Source organism: Carettochelys insculpta, chromosome 1 (assembly GCF_033958435.1).
Source record: "Carettochelys insculpta isolate YL-2023 chromosome 1, ASM3395843v1, whole genome shotgun sequence".
Lineage (NCBI taxonomy): Eukaryota > Metazoa > Chordata > Testudines > Carettochelyidae > Carettochelys > Carettochelys insculpta.
The window spans coordinates 41,594,465-41,612,087 of NC_134137.1; the positions used below are offsets into that span (position 1 = coordinate 41,594,465).

Here is a 17,623-nt window from a genome sequence, read left to right on the forward strand (position 1 = left end):
TGAGTTGCCAGTTGCACAACAGAATGTGAATGTCTTTCACTTCACCCTCAAAACCATGGAAATCATGAACATATTTCAGCAACAGCTTTTTCCAAATACCATCAAAGATACTTTGAAAAATTTTATTCCATGCAGTTGTGATTCTTTCTATAGCTATCTTTACATTGTAGTTCTTCCACAAACTGCCTAATTGTTGGTTTGTCTTCTATGTCTGATGTACATATAAGATATGGTTGCAGACAGTAAGTTTTAAATGTAGCAGTGATGCCTTGCTCCATTGGCTGAAGGATGGAAGTGGTATTTGGGGGCAAAAAAAAAAAAATGCAAATGTCAATGCCATAGTCTTTGACGTTGGTAGGGTGACCAGGAGCATTATCAAGGATCACCAGACATTTATTATCCAGATTATTTTCAACAAAATATTTAGAGATGAATGATGAAAGGTAGTTTGTTACGCAATCAGCAAAAACCTGCTTTGTCACCCATGCCTTTTGATTAGAATGCCAGACTGTAAGTGATGATGTCCTGTTTAAGCCTTTAAGTGTCCTTGGATTTTCCAAATGGTAAACAAGGAGCGGTTTCAATTTCATTTCTCCTTCCAAATTTCCACCAAGATGTAATATCAGTCGATCCTTTGAGGCATTGAAATCTGTTGCTTTTGTTTTATTCCTTGAAACAAAGGTTTGAGAAGGCATTCTTTTGAGGAAAAGCCCCATTTCTTCAACATTAAAGATTTGTTTTGCAGAATATCCACCTTCATCAATTATTCATTGCAATGTGGCTGGGAAAACGTTAGCAGCCTGAATATCAGTAGGTACTGCTTCACCTGTAACACGCAACACTATGAAAACATAAACACCCTTTAAAGTACTCAAATCAACCATGACTTGCTTTGAACGTTACTTCAGTGGCCCCCACTTGCCCCTCCTCCTCAGTCGCCTTCTTCAGATCCTCAAAGACAGACAGGACTTTCTCCCTTATGATGAGAAAGCTCAAAGGCATGTTGCATTCATTATGGCTGTTGATACAATGTAATAAAAGTCTTTCAAGTTTACCCATTATTCCATTCCTGGCCTTTGTTGTTCAATGAAACTTTCAGCTTCACCAACATATATTTCTGCCATTTCTTTTCTCTCTTCTTTCTGCATGAAGATCATGTCCACTGTCGATGTTGCCCAGTTCATTGCCAAACATATGTCTTTGGATTACTGTTCCTTTTCATTTCTTTTAATAGCTTCAAGTTTGGTAGCCACGGTTATCGTTTTACTTGGTTTCTTGGCCTTAGTGACAGCTCCTGAAGAAACCTTTTCATGTCTAGGACCCATGATGATCACAAATAACAAAGATGCTTGAAGATTAATATCACTCATAGTCAAGAAGATATGACCACAACAAAGTGTGCACACCAACTTGGAAGAGCTAGGCAGGTGAGGGAAATGAATTAGCCTCACACTGTGTTCTGATATATTCCTGCGCATTCATTACTCAAGAAGGGGACGCTCAGACAAAGGTTGGTTCTTTCTAGTGACAGTATGTTTGTAATCTGAAAAATTGATATTAATTTACACTGTTGCAGCGAAAATTCATAAATCAAAAGTTTGTAAATTGAGGGTAGGTGTACTGGTTTCAGACTCGTTATTAACACCAGCCAAAATGTATAGGTCTCTTTGCAGGCCTGTGCACTTGAGCATGACTAAACCAGAATGGATGGGGTTTTCGCACCCCTCTGCCCCAATCTTTGGCTGATCCCATGTCTCTCCCTGATGAAATCTCTGTTGGATATGCTGGGGAGAATACCAAGAAAGGGCTAAAAGGCATGCAGATGCTGCAGAAACACACCTAGCTAACTGGTAATCTGAGGAAAGCTCTTCTTTAGCTTTTAAAACTGCTAACCTATTAAGTTTTGTTATTAATACATCATTGTATATTAACAAGGATAAAAATAAGTGAGGAGAGGTTTGGACTCTTCATGATCTCTTCATAGGCACAGGCCCAACAGCAGCTGAATGATGAGCCATATCAGAAGGCAATTGCTGTACCACTCCAAAGCCACACCAACTTCAGTAATGATTGAGGATTGAAGGTGTTTTACTGACCCATGGCAGACACACCTAAGAGCTTAAGATTCAGTAATTGTTCTTCCAATCTCCTGTCATCGTCACAGACAGAAGGCTCTTCTGGAAGAATCAGTCCTGAGTTGTGTCCCAAAGATGGATGAAGTCAGAAGAGCTCTTGCTCTCCACTTTGGGAGTCTGTGCAGCTAGTAAGCATGCTGAGCCCAGCAGAACCCCATGCAAAGGCACTGTCCTGGTAAATTACAGGAGGATGCATCTGCTGCTCTGGGGGGAATTCAGCACCAATAAATTAGAAATTGTGCACCAAAAACTAACAATTCTGTGCACAATGTTTAAAATAGTGCAAAATCCCACCTATGTGTCAAAATAAGGAATATAATCAAGCTGGTTGAATTACTTCATTAATTTAAACTACAATACAATGGATGGAGACAGGGAGTTGGGAGCATTGGACTAAATCATCAACTCCCTTTTGTCTAACAGTAATGTAGCTAGTATTGATCCTCTACTTCTAGTTATTTGTCAACAAATATATACAGCCATGTTACATGTTACACTGTAGGCAACTGAAAGCAAGCGAGGGCTGGGTACTCAAAGCTCACAATTTATACTGTCTATTGACTGTTACCTTAATTTACACTGGAGAGACCATCCAGGGTTACACTAGTATGGATTTATTGATCAAAGAATTAAATACTCCACTATATGGTTAAACTAAAGAGGACAGAGCTGCCACTGAAGGTTTAAACTAAAGAGGGAACCATCTCTCTCTCTCTCTCACACACACACACACACTTCTCCCTTCATTTATTCACTCATTCACACACACATTTATTCTCTGCCCTGAGGCACTCACACACTTACACAGGCATATGGGTTGCAGAAGGAGCTAAGGCATGTTGGTCCTGGAGGGTCTGTTTGCTGGTCATGGCTGAAGAGTTGGTCAGGAAAGAACCTGGCTGCAAAAAGGCAAGAGGAGAAAAAGGGGCTACTGCCAGATCCGCTCTCATTTTATTGCCTCTGTACCACCCTTGTGACTCTTCCACATTCGTCATCAAGGGTCATGCCCAGATTTCCCTAAAGACAGAGAGCAGCCCTGTTCAGCCTTGCTTGGGTTGATGACTCATTTCCATGTGCTCAGCCTTGCAGGTTCTAACCCCAAACATGGAAGGCTTCACTCATACACACATTCATATCTGAGAGGATAAATGCAGTCCACAGCAAGCCACAAGCAAAGTGTCTGCAAGCTACTAAAGATTACAAGGTTGCAAGGCTCAATTGCCAAGCTAACAGGAAGTTTCTGAACTTATAAAGCAAAGTTGCTTAGAGTCACAAAGTTGCAGAGACTACAGAGTTGCAAGGTTTAAAATCACAAAAAGTTGCAGAGTTTAAAAGGCAATGCAGCAGAAACTATTACAAACCTTCAGAGAGTCTTTTACAAATTAGCAGTACTGAGGTGGCTTAGAAGACAACTGTTCCCCTCTCCCCCAATGCAATCAACAGGAGGTTTTTTGTCAGTCACATGTTGCAGGACCTTACTGTTTAGTGTATTTCCAGAAAATCCATGTTGCAATATAGAGTAATAGCTTGGGTGGAGGCTTTATGCAATATTGACAATCTCTAAAAAGATCAATAGTTCATGGAACAGATTTTGACAGCGATTTTTTTTTCTAAGTCAACATTTAGAACAGTTTTACTCTCTAAGGCACCATTAGCATTTACAATAAGGCAGTGTAAGGAAGCCATAAAATGTGTACACCCATTTTATACTCCTCCGAAAAGTCACTGAGAACAATGGAGACAATAAACCAAGCAGGCAAGCTGCTACATTCTGCTCTTCTTGAAAAACAGAACCTGTACCTCACCTACCTCTCCAGAAACACTCCACCTTCCTGCCCCCACCCTCCGCCGCCATGCTGAGCACGCCACAAGAGTGACCAAGAGGGACAAAGTGTCCCTCTCTTGTTCGTGTATCACTGCTTACCTCCCTCCACTCATCTCCACAGAGATTTATGTTTCTGTTGGCCTAGTGGATGCTCTGGATACCCAAACCAACCTGTCTGCACTGCCAGTAAAGAGGTGTGTGACTGCTCTTGTGGCTTCCCTTTTATTCTCTGTCAGAAGTTATTTTTCTGCGGGGATGGACAGAAGTCTGCGGTGGCCATGAATTCTGTGCATGCATAGTGATGTACAAATTTCCCCAAAATAATCTGCACAGAAATCAGTAGGTAACCTACTTAATGTTCCCTCTTCAGAACAGTATCATCTCTGTCAGTTGCAGACTACAGCTGGATACATTCAATCTGGCTAAATTGAACGCTATCATTCTCCAGGGATCTTCTGTCCACTCTGTATCCAAAACAACTCTGAGATACATCTGCTTACCTTTAATTGGAAAAGTCTAATCAGACATATACCTGAAAATTGCCACATATTGTGGCAAAAGATATGTCCTTTGCTTTATCCTTAATTTGGTTAAATAATCCTACTCAACCAAAAGCAATTGCTTTTTAATTCAAAATCCAGTAGATAAATACAGCTTCAGCACAGCAAATCTTTATCTGTTTGTAAGCCTTTCCCTTGTAGTATTTTGTGTGCACCCTGTGGGTAGGACTCTGAGATCCCAATATGAAGCTCCAACATTTATTTCTCTAATCTTTCAGATATTTTTAAAAATAGTGGCAGTGGTAGAATAGGTGTATTTGCCTACCTGTTAATAGCCTACGATGCTTGGCGTCTGAATACTAATATGTGTAGCATCTGTTCACATTTCTCAAATACTTCCTTTACTGCTTTTAGTTATATATATTGAGTATAAAAGAGAATCATATATATTTAACTACTGCCTGACTTCTTTAGGGATAATAAATCTCCCGACACCAATAACAGAGTAGATGCAGCAGAGGCAATTCTTGGACTGACACCATGTCTGAAACCTCATCCATTTCTGAAAGCAAGTGTGGCAAGAAGGATCCTTTCTACTGTATAAAGTACTTTTTTCACCTCCTCAGAACAAGATGTCTCTATGCACTGGAACCATGAAGGAGCCATTCTTTGACACAGGGTTCCCAAGGACGGAAGAGTCAGGACAAGTAAGGGTACCTGTCTGGGGCAGGCAGGGGTAATCAAAATGATGCTTGCTTTATCTCTTCACTTTCAGCAAGACCCTCATCACAAGGGGGGATGGGAGAAAAGCATACATGAGGTCTTTGTCCCAAGAAAGGAGTGGTGACCAATCCCTGCTTTGGAAAAGTACAAGAACACTTCCTGTTCCAGTGAGTTGTAAATAAGCCTATTTCGATGTTCCCCAGCACCAAAATATATCATGTACAGCTCTCATCGCTTTCTCCCATTCATGGTCATGTGAGAATTTCTGGCTGAAACTGTTGGCCATTATGTTGTGCATTCCTGGTAGAAGGAAGCGACTGCGAGTATTTCTGACAGCTCTGACCTTGAGCAAAGTGACGTGGAAACAGGTCTCTGCTGGTGACCATTTGCCTTGTACTAGTGACCACCAAAATGCAAACCCCCTTCTTATGAGGGATATGTCAATGGTCAGAAGAAGAGATGGGAAAACTTGCATAAATGGAACCCCTGTACAGACATTTGTCGCATTTTTTTCACCAGTCTAGCAATTGCTTGATTGAGGAGGGCATAGATAAGAGTTTGTTTTTATTGCCTTTCTTTGGTTTGTAAACTGAGGCAAGCCATGGTTGGATGCATTTTGTATATAACCTAGCATGAGCAATGAACAAAGTGCCCACAGGCATGTGCTCTAGATGCTGGAATCTGTGTCTGGGCGGAATCTGTGGGCTAAACTGAACCGTCTCTACCAATGAAGACAGACTGAAGGATCTGTGAAGCAGAAGGAGTGTTTTCATTTGAACAGAGGCAAGGTTGGCTCCTATGAACTCTAATCTTTGCACTGAAATCAAGGTAAATTTTTGTTTATAGGCCTGCATGTCCAGGTCTGAGAACAGATCATGTGTCTTTGGTGACTCATTGCTCCTCTGTAGAGGACCAAGCCCTGAACAGGTAACTGTTCAGTTAAGAAAAAATCATAATGCCTTCACACTGTAAATGGGCTACTACCAACCATGAGAACCTTGCAGAATGCCTGTGGGCTGCAGTCAAGATCAAGTGAGCCGCCCCGTCTGTTGCATCCAGGGCCAGCTGAAGGGAGGGTGCCTTTGCTACCAGTTGGCCTTCATTAAAAATGGTTGTGAACTATTCTTGAGGCAGACAGATGGACAGGACAGGACAGGACAGATTAGCTTCTATGACGAGGTAACAAGCTCTGTGGGCATGGAGAAGTCAGTGGATGTGATATACCTTGATTTCAGCAAGGCTTTTGATATGGTCTCCCACAACATTCTTGTCCATAAGTTAAGGAAATATGGATTGGATCCTTGGACTATAAGATGGATAAGAAGCTGGCTTGATGGTCGGGCCCAACGGGTAGTGGTCAATGGCTCAATATCTGGATGGTGGTTGGTTTTAAGTGGCGTGCCACAAGGCTCGGTTCTGGGGCCGGTGTTATTTAACATCTTTATTAATGACCTGGATGAGGGACTGGATTGCACCCTCAGCAAGTTTGCGGATGACACAAAACTAGGGGGAGAGGTAGATATGTTGGAGGGTAGAGAGAGAGAGTGACCTGGATAAATTGGAGGACTGGGCCAAAAGAAATCTGATGTGGTTCAACAAGGAGAAGTGTAGAGTCCTGCACCTGGGGCAGAAGAATCCCAAACATCGTTACAGGCTAGGGACTGACTGGCTCAGCAGCAATACGATGGAAAGGGACCTAGGGGTTATGGTGGATGAAAGGCTGGATATAAGTAAACAGCGTGCCCTTGTAGCCAAGAAGGCTAACTGCATACTAGGGTGCATTAGGAGGAGCATTTTGAGCAGATCTAGAGAAGTAGTTATTCCCCTCTATTCGGCACTGGTGAGCCCACATCTGGAATATTGTGTCCAGTTTTGGGCCCCTCAGTACAAAAAGGATGTGAACTTGCTGGAGCAAGTTCAGTGAAGGGCAACAAACATGACTAAGGGGATGGAGCACAAGACCTACGAGGATAGGCTGAAGGATTTGGGTTTGTTTAGTTAACAGAAGAGAAGACTTAGGGGTGATTTAATAGCAGCCTTCAACTTCCTAAAGGGGAGCTCTAAAGAGAAGGGTGAGAAACTGTTCTCAGTGGTGTCAGATGACAGAACAAGGAGTAATGGTCTGAAGTTGAAAAGGGAGAGCTATAGGTTAGATATTAGGAAAAACTACTTCACCAGCAGGGTGGTGAAGCTTTGGAATACATTGCCTAGAGAGGTGGTGGATTCTCCATCCCTCGAGGTTTTTACGTCCCAGCTGGACAAGGTCCTGGCTGGGATGACTTAGTGGGGGTTGATCCTGCTTGAAGCAGGGGGCTGGACTAGATGACCTCCTGAGGTCCCTTCCAGCCCTGTGATTCTGTGTAATTCTGTGATTCTATGGCGTTTGAGACACCATTCATGCCTAAGAAGGACAGACGGCTAATGAAATTTTCCAATCATCAGTAAAGGCATACACGCACAACTATAATGAAGCACCCAGCAATAGAAGGAGAGCTGTATAACTTAATATTCTCTTCAGGATTTCCATGTTACTTCACTTACAGTACTTGCTTATAGTTTTTACTCAATTTAATACTTTAAGCTTAATTCATCATCTTTAGCAACTGTCTGCAAGAAGCATTCTGCAGTCAGAGCTTTGCATTTGTTACCAGTATTATGATGAAGAGTTATGAAATGCAAAAAGGACTAACTTTTTAAGCTATATTGCAGTCAACGTATCTTTGGGGCCTTGCAGAGGGTGGGAGGAGAGGCCCTCTCTAATACTCACCGCATTAGAGGGGGCAGTAGGCCTCTGCACACTGCCTTTGTCCCCCCAGCACCATCCCCACAGATCCCACTGGTGGGAAAGTGCCAATAGGCCTACTGGGGCAGTGCTTGTGGGAGTGGGCAATGCATGGGCCACAGAGACCTGGTGCCTCCGTCCACATAGAAGGTGCACAGAGATATATTTGCCAGCAGCAGCAGGCTGCTTTGAGTAGCATGAGGCCACTGTGGCATTCAGGCAACCTGACTGCCTGAGTGTCCCACTGCATCACCAGTAGCAGTCTTCTTCTTCTTGGCGGTCACTCGATAATGAATAGGATGTTTTCATGTCACCCTCCTATTTGTGAGTCCATTGATGGCTGACTAGCCCAGTTCTGGAGCTGAACATCTTATCACACCAGGGTCAGGTGTTGGTAGCTGTTGGAGGGGCGTGAGGCAGTTTTTGCCACTCTCTTCTTCTCCTCATCTATGCTGTGGCAGGACCTCTCAAATTACACCACCCCTTACCTATGGTAAGTGCCTCCTAGCCAGGGCCAGAGCCTGCACAACCCCCTTCTGACCCAGGTCAAAACCCCTCCTGCATTCAAACTCCAGCCCAAACCCCACAGAGAAAAATGGGGCCCATGACCATGCATCAAAATTCTTGCCAACCCCTAAGAAACTAAGTGTCTGAGTATTTAGATCTACTCTTGATCTTATGTAGGCACTTTAACTTGAGAAATGTTTAAGAAATAGCCAGCTAGCTGGCTAAGGATGCCAATGATACATTAGGCACCCAAGCAAAATTGGCTGTGGAACAAATATTCTCAATTTTGGCTTTATCCACAAGAGATATACTCATCCCAATAGACCATTTGTCAGAGAGCTTTCTTAGACCTTCGACTATATTTACAACTTATGGTAATTAAAACTGGACAGAAAGTTCCCCTTCTATTGTCAAGTCTGATGGACTTTTAGAATTGGAAAATGAATGCATGATATTTAAGAATACAATTTATTTGAGAGCACTATTTAAATTCAAGAGAAAAATATCCCAAGAAAATCTCCTCTAGTAGACATTTTAAAAAGAAAAAAGGGGGAAAAAATCTATAAACTACTACTACTTTAAAAAAAAAAAAAAAAGCTACTTGTGCCTACAACAAACAGAGTAGTATTAACAAACCTCACTATCCAGATTGCAGAATTCACTTTTCAATACTGATACCCCAAAACAAAACAGAATTTAAACCATTAAAATACCTTAAACACCAAAATCAATTAAGGTCTCAATTAGTTAATTATCATTTTCCTGTATTATGGACACATTTAAAACTAGCAGCTGACAACAAATGAAATAAATACCAAACATGTTAAATGCAGTTTGGTATTTTCCCTGTTCCTGTCCTGCTCCCTACAGTTATTTTAGCATTACTGTCATCTCTATTCCTTTACTTTGCCTTATGTTAGTGCAGAAGTGTTCTCCTGTTAAGTCCTGTCCTCTTGTACAGAATCACTTTCTGCCTCATCAATTTGCCATACATCATAATAAAAAAAAACAACCTCTGCGTCACCAAAATAGCCTTGAGGGAACCCCAGTAGCAGTGTAATGAAGCATGAGGGATTACTGAACACTGTGCAGAACAGCAGATGAGCCTCTCATGACCACACACCTGGCTTTTTGCAATATCCTATTTGAGGATATTTGGATCTGGATCCAGCCTCATTCTGCTAAAATGGTGGCATTCAGGAGACAGGTACCATGGCTTATTCCATACTTCCATGGCAGGTTTACTATCGCCACAAGAGGAGAATAAACTTGACCACTAGCTCACTGTGCATACTATCTCTCCTACCACTGATAATCATGACAGGGAACAGCTGTAAGATTCTCGTCAAGTTCTCTCTGACTTAACCCCAACATCACAGTCAAAACTCAGCTGGAGCTTGCAATCAGAATTTGAGAATTCACTGGCAATTTCAAGAGTATCTGTGGATACTTTTTGCATGCTTGCCAACATATCCCCATCAATAAAAAACAGACAGATATGCAAGTCTGTGTGACAGCTACTGCTGAGAATACAGTGGCAGGCAGTCACATTAGTACACATAGTCCTGCTCTAAACTCTTAATATAAAAAGCCCCAATTACTATAATAAGGTCTATGCAGGCAGAGTCCATGACTCATTGCAGCCTAATCCTTTCGAGTAAGATGCTGTGGTGTATGAAGGATGCTATTATATAAGCCCAAAAGAAACTGAGTAGTTACACAGGAAAAAAAAATTTCCTTTGTAGCTACATGTAAATATGAAATTAATAGATTTTTGTACACATCTAATAATTTATTATGCCATTAATACTTCTTAACTATTAACTCAATGCATTTCTTTTCCCAAGATCTTAGAATGCAATTGCTGGCATCCAAAAATACCTAATTTTTCATCCAATCACAACATCAGGCTTCCGTTTATTTCAACACTCCAAGCTATTTCAACACTCCAGATTTCCAGGTTCTTTTTTTTTCTTCTTCAGTTTAAAACTACACTTGGAAATTGGTAATATCAGATAGAATGCTTCCAAGTTTTTTGGAAGTAAAAAGCCAACAAATGCACTTCTAATAAAGTATCTGGGGCAGTAAAAAAATAATTAAACAAGACACAAAGAAATTATTTAAAATGCTTAATGTTTGTAAGGTATATCTTTAGCTGATTTATTGCTCAACCTAATAAAGCAGTACTTTGTGAGAAATATAATAGATTTTCTCAATAGTCTCTGGTATTCTAGTAACTTGATATGAATTTCTTATTGCAATATGTATTGGTATCTTTTAATGGAAGTTAATAATCAGTATCTCTGTTTTCTTCCATTGTTGATTTTTAACACCTTTTCTTCAGTTTACCCAAAAAGGCACAATTAAAATACTTATATTCAGTTACAACATGCCTGCTCACAATCCCCTTATGAAAAGCAGACTTCTTTAAAAATAATGAGAAAAGTACATGCATAACGTTTGTTTCTAAAAAAGGCAATATGCCTCTCGTGACCTAGAAAAATTATAATCTGAATCTGTAATTACCCATACTTTGAAAAACTAGCTAGTTTCACTTTCTATCTGCCTATTTTTCAAACTTTTTCATTTCTAGCAGCTTTATAAAGATCAAGTACAAACCTATCTAAAGAGGTTCACTGGACAAAGTCCAGTCCGATTTACTCTATGTTGTCTTCACATCTACTCTGAGGTCCTTGAACCTAAAAATTGTGTCATGTAATCTAAAGCTGTAATCTTCCTTCCAGCTACATGTTAGTGGTCTATATTACCAAGAGAAATTCCTGTTAGAAATAATACCTCATGCTGTCCAAATGGAGACAGCTTGTTCTCTATATTTTTAAAAGAAGTAAACTACTGCAATGAGAATATGCTCCACATCACCTGAAGCTGTAAGGCACAACTGACACTTTGACTTGATTTTACCAATGTAAGCAAAGTAAAGTGAAACCTGAATTACCCAATATTGAGGTGCCATACAATGGCTTAACATGCTGCTTAAAAATTATAATAAGAGACAAATCCTATTCCCAATGGAATCAGTGAGAACTGTACTAATCATTTCAGTCACAACAGGAATTTGGCCTGCATAGTATCTGTGTATTGGGAATCATGCAAGCTTTGAACTACACTCAGGAGTCTATGACATTTTCCCTACAGTTACACAGTATGACATTTTAGCACTCACTAGATGTCTCAGTTCTTTTACAGACAGCCTGTGTAAATTTCAGCATCTAAATTTAAAATATCATTGCCACAGGTATTTTCCACCTGCATTGTGATTTTTGTGCCAGCACACAACCATGGAAGGATATTTTTCCCTTACCACATTCTCAGGTTTCCTTGCAAGAGTCTCTGTTCTATTTTCTTTTAGTTTACGTGCATTTTCAAGCTGGGCTTGAAGTTTTGAAGCTAAATCCTTTAAAGGAAATGATAAAAATGAATTAGTTTAGTTATTTAAGCTCTTAGTCACAAAATGTATTCCCCAGTGCTCCATTTCCCTTGCTTCCCCATGGCTGGTCCGTCAGTCAGTTGGCCTGTTTGTTTAAACACCAGGTCACCAGCATGTAGACGTGCAGGTTGAACTTCTCTAATCTGGAACTCTCTCATCCAGCAACACCTGTAAGCTGGCATGATTTTAGTTCGCCTGACAACTCATTATCATGGGTGTGGCAAAGTTTCCTGTCGTCCCATAAAACTTGTTTACAGCCACCAGTCCTGGCTCTCAGTGTTCTGTGCTGTTATTTAGCTGTAATTTACCCTTAAATATCTTCTAAGAGCCCAAGAAGCAGTGAAAGGTGTTGGTAATGTGCTGGGCAATATTGACCTCCTGTGGTCTGACAAATTCTCTCACGCTGCACCAGTCAGGTACAAAGGGTGCTGGACAAGAGAGGTTCAATCTGTACTATTAACTATAATGCCAGTACATTTGAACACTTCCTTATTATAGATACAAGATCAGAAATTATTCAAAAGGATTTAAGATAGATGCCTCTGAAGCACTACAGCACAAAGTATCATTTAAAAATAACATGACATCACATTTTCAAAAACACTTTTCAAATATTAATTTATGCTCAAGCTGTGTAGTAAGCATAACTGCCTATACAAATGAGAAAGCAGATATAGGAAAATCTAGCCTAGTATAATGTACACCCCTTTCCAACACCCTTAATGTGTAAGTTCCACAAAGAGTCTAAAGGAGCAATTCTTACACAGACTTAGGCTTGGTTAAACATCACCTCAGAATTTGGCCCTTGAGTCTAATCTAAATTCTGGATGACCCAAAGATGGAAGAATGAGGCCTATTTTCATTTCCCAATTAGCTGTTTTTCCTGCTAGAGTCTTCTCTTTTAGTTCCTCCATACACAGAAAGGGTGGGTGAAATAATACCTTTTATTGGACCAACATCTGTTTGTGAGAGAGACGAGCTACACAGCTCTTCCTCACACCTGGGAAAGGCACTGAGACTTTCAGAGCTAAACATTAAGATTGAAAACACAGTTCCCTTAGAACATGAGCTAATTACTTATGCTAAACTATCTGTTCAATCTTGTATTTAGCTATGACATGTTCAGTACCTATACCAGACCTGACAAAGAGCTCTGTGGAGCTTGAAAACTTGTCTTCCTCAGTGACAGAAGCTGATCCAATAAAAGGTATTACCTCAGCTACTTTGTCTTTCTAATATCCTGTGACTGACATGGCTACAACAATGCATAGTTCCTGCACATAAATCACAGCAATTTAGACTCCCTTAGATGCAAATGGTTACAGATCAAACAAGCAAAACGTAGTAAACAAATTAATTTTATTTCCTTTTATTATTAGACAAGGTAATCAGGCCTAATTAGCTGATTCAACAACATTAAAAATTCAAGGATATGGTAGGGTTGCAACATTCACGAGGGTTCAGTGTTAAAAACCCTCGCAAATGTTGAATTTCACGAATATAGCGGGCTTGATCTTAGCACCTTATACTACTGCAGTGCAGCATGAACAATGAGTGCCTGCTATTTGAGCTCTATGGTGATAACATGATCCACAGGAAATCAGGATGTCTTCCTCTTATTTTGAAACTGGCAGAAACACATTCAACAGAAAACCTGTATTTACTATCCTCTAATACTCACACTCACCATAAAGATAAAATTGTTTTGGACATATTCCATATTTTACAAACTCCTGTTAGACTGGATCCCCTCCCATTGGATCACAGCTATTTGCAAGAGAAATTACGAAGACAGTTTGCACATTAAATCTTGAGCTTGATCAAATGGGTTTCATAGCGCTTTGGACCAAAGGAGAAGCCAATTCAAGCCCTGTGAACTACAGGCCATGCCATCTGCAATAAATCAGAACAAACTTCAAAAACCTTACCAAATTTCCCATCAGTTCTGCTTTCACAATCTTGGCCCCCAGTCTGTTCATCTCCTCTTCACTAAGAGCCTGAGGAGTCCCATCCTTTGAAGTATGCCTGGTTGAAATACCATCAGCATTCAGAGCCCATAGGAAACAAAAAAAAAATTTACCTAATTAACACTCATAGAGCAGGCAAACATGCTGAGATGCTGAAAGTAATTTAAAGCAATTACAATCACAACTACACTTCTACAAATCTTTTCAGAGTTATTAAATCTCTCTAAAGGAGAGAAAAGAACTGCTGGAAAAAAACCATGTAAACATGATGTTCATAAAGCTAAATGTCCCTTTAATTTTGGGATCTTTCAGGATGTAAGGTACTATGCAGTGTGCTTTCCTTGGCTCAGGGGTGCAGTAAATATCCAGTAGTAGGTAAAAGTAAGTAAGCTGTGTACAATGCATAGATTCCTAACAGAAGAAACTATCTGAGTGTAAAATCAGTCCTTGAAGCATTACCAAACCATCCTGCCTGGCCAGAACTAAAGACTCCTTCTCTCTCTAGCAGGCATCTTTGGTCTCTACCTCTTAACAGTAAGTCTTTTTATCAACCCTGAAGCAACTCCAAAGCACAAGAAAATCTACCAGTTGTTTATCTACTTGGAGGTTATGTAACTCTTCATTTCATAATGCCTAAGTTGTTCTTAGATTTACCTGCTCAGAGGACAAATATTGGTTATGAAAATATTATTGCTGACATGCTACAACATACACTGGTGACATCTGTAAGAAAAAAAGTCTTCCCTAGCGATTTCGTTCTTATTCTGACGGATAGGATGATCTTCTAGGATAAGCTCTGGATCAGGATTCAGAAACTCATGAGCCCTCCTCTCCACCCCAACTCACCAAGTGCTTTTACACAAGGTGTTTTTAAGGGAATTGAACCAAGAGTGAATTTCCTCATCCATAAAATGTAGTTACTATTACAGAGGGAAGTAGCAGGAATAATCAGTGATCATTGTGATTTAAAGACACAAAGTACCAATAATAATGCAGGACAGGTAGGAATTATTCTATAAAGACACTGCCAGAACATACATTAATTCATAAATCTTTCAAAAACTTAAAAGCAAATGTAGGCCGCATTCAGCAAAATTATTCATTGCTCTTTCACTGCTAGGCATCTGGAACCATTTCCCAGTTACACAAATAAGGCCATAAAAAACCAAATTGGCTGAAAATAATGAAACACTCTCTTCTATGTAGACAACACAGCATTTGATGACTACATTACTCTAGCCTTAAAACAGTCCCTTCACACTTGATATAGCTACATTGACTGCTTGAAAATTTACACCTAGAATGTCTATCTAGTCAATAAAACAGTTCCTAGTGAGAGGAAAATGCACTTCCCAGCCCATGCTGACTGAATATATGCTTTTAGCTCTGATTTCAGCTGTTGGAAGATACGTTCCATTTTGTGGCACATTCAGGACAATCTTGTTACAGCTGCATAAACTTACATACCCCAAAGTAGCACCCTGGAACCCTTCATATTCACCATGGTGATATTATGATGATATGTTTTGAATGAAGTATGCCTTGTTAGGCTAAGGTTGGTTTGTAAAAAGTGTGGTATCTACTCTCAATTCCACAACGTAGCTTGCTTGCCACTACCCCAAATGTGAGTCTAAGGAGGTAGCTGCTCTTGAAATGAGCCATGCCTGTTTGATCTGGGGGCTAGCTTTCCATACAAAATCAGGATTGAGTCAACATGACAGACAACCTGCAGTTTGTAATGAACAGAGAAAGGGAGTTCAGAGGGTTAGGGTTGGGGAATAAAAAGAGGACCCACATTTGGATGGATCAGGAAGCTGATTGGCTTATTCAGTTAGTCTCAGAGGGGTAGCCATTTTAGTGTGTAGCTTCACAAAAAACAAACAGTCCTGTAGCACCTTAAATACTAACAATTTTAATTATTTGGTGATGAGCTTTTGCAGGTAAGTGGGTAAGACCCACTTCATCAGATTTGGAGCAGAAATAAGTACCCATGGTTTATATCACGGGGGGGGAGTGGTAGGAAGTAGGAGGAGGAGGAGGAAAAAAAAGGAGGGGGAAGTCAGCTGTCATTAACAGGACCTGTGCAAGAAGTAAATTAAGTTAAGTGGGACAGCTGCCATTCCTGCAAATATCAAAGGTAGAGAAATTGCCCTTGTAATTATCTCACATATTACGTACTTTCACACAGCAAGGATAATGGAATTCCTCCCACAGGGGCAAGGGTAAAGAGTGAGGACAATGGAATAAAGGGTATAAAGAGAGCCCTGAGGTCCCTCCATCTTCATCTTCAGCTTGCCTTGGAAATTACCTAACATCTTGAGAGAGAGAGAGAGAGAGTGTGAGTGAGAGAGAGATAACTTTACAGTGAACTGAAACCCAAGTCAGAATAAGATCATACCTGACTCAAAACTTTGACCTGATATAAGAATGCTATTTAGGGTAAGAATTCACATGTAACTAGATTCTTAATGGAACAGAACTAGCTATGTGTTTTCTTTTATTTTAATTCGGTAAGTCACTTTGATCTTCCTGTTTTACTCATAACCACTTAAATCCTGTTTGGCTTCATATAAATTCTTTCACTTATAAATCAAGCCCAGTGTAAATTTGTATTACCTGGGGCTACATATGTCCCTTTCATTAATAAAGAGAGCTTGCCTAATGAGCCCTCCCCTGTGCAAATATTTTGTGCAGACAGAGAGAGAGATTTATTTGGGGTCTTGATCCCTTCTGGGGTCTGATTTCCCAAGTGCTGTGCCCTAGAACTGTAGCTGCCCAGAGCTATAGTTAATCAGTGTCTGCACTGCTCTGCAGACGTACAGTAACTCAACTCTGTTCCCTGGCTGGGGGAGACCAAAGGATATGTCTCAGAAGAACAGGGTGGTGGGAAGCCCCAGGAAACAAGAAAGTGAGTATAAATGGTCTGTTCTGCATAGAGAACATCCTGAGGAGTCTTCTGTGACTCCATCCTGTCACAGAGAACATAGCCTATCATGACAGTTTAATCTTATCAACTAAAACTTCCCTTGCATATAAATACAATAAATCTATCCAATCATCTTGTGAAACATTATGTCTTCTCCACTTCCAAATGAGCATATTTGGCATTTGAATACTAAATTCAGTCAATGCTAATACCCCCATCTCTTCCTCTAGCATAAAACAGCCCATCAGTTGCGAACTGAAGGATATGTAAAATCTTCTTAACAACTTTCCTCATTAAAATATCCAAATCATCTAAACAATAAAAAGGCGTAATTAAAAGCAGATTATAAATCATCAGTTTTTGGGCAGATTTTAAAGGTGCTTCACATAAATTGTCCCACCAGTCAATTTCCCCTTTTGATAGTTCAGAGCCTCCCCACAGGGAAAAGGTGACCTATTACTCTGATTTGGAAGATAATAATGGATTAATTGGGTGCAGAAATGTCCACTTTTTGGCCTAATAATTGGGATTCAAGGCAAATGGAGCCAATGTAATGATGAATTACTAAGGCTCCTTGGAACTAACAGAGGAAAAAATGTTAAGGAAAATTTATGTGGAGATGTGTTTTATGCCACTACTGACATGATGGCCATGTTCAAAGACAAACAGTGATCCCAGAGTTCGATCCCAAGTATCCTATTATAGTTATTGGCTGTCAGTACCTCTATACCCTGACCACATTTTCACCTCTCTTTTATATGTGCAGGTTTTAATTTACTTAATAAATACTTAACTGATGTGGATTATTAT

At 40.2% G+C, this 17,623-nt stretch overlaps 1 protein-coding gene across 3 annotated transcripts in view; it reads right to left on the reverse strand.

The window, feature by feature from the left end:
* Positions 1-17,623, reverse strand: part of CWF19L2 (CWF19 like cell cycle control factor 2) — a 211,332-nt gene that overhangs the window by 132,604 nt on the left and 61,105 nt on the right. For all 3 annotated transcript variants that reach the window (XM_074984805.1, XM_074984786.1, XM_074984796.1), the window contains 2 exons: positions 13,849-13,945; positions 11,795-11,887 (listed from right to left, as the gene is read on the reverse strand). In XM_074984805.1, coding sequence (XP_074840906.1) covers positions 11,795-11,887; positions 13,849-13,945 — 190 coding nt within the window. The remainder of the gene's footprint in view (positions 1-11,794; positions 11,888-13,848; positions 13,946-17,623) is intronic.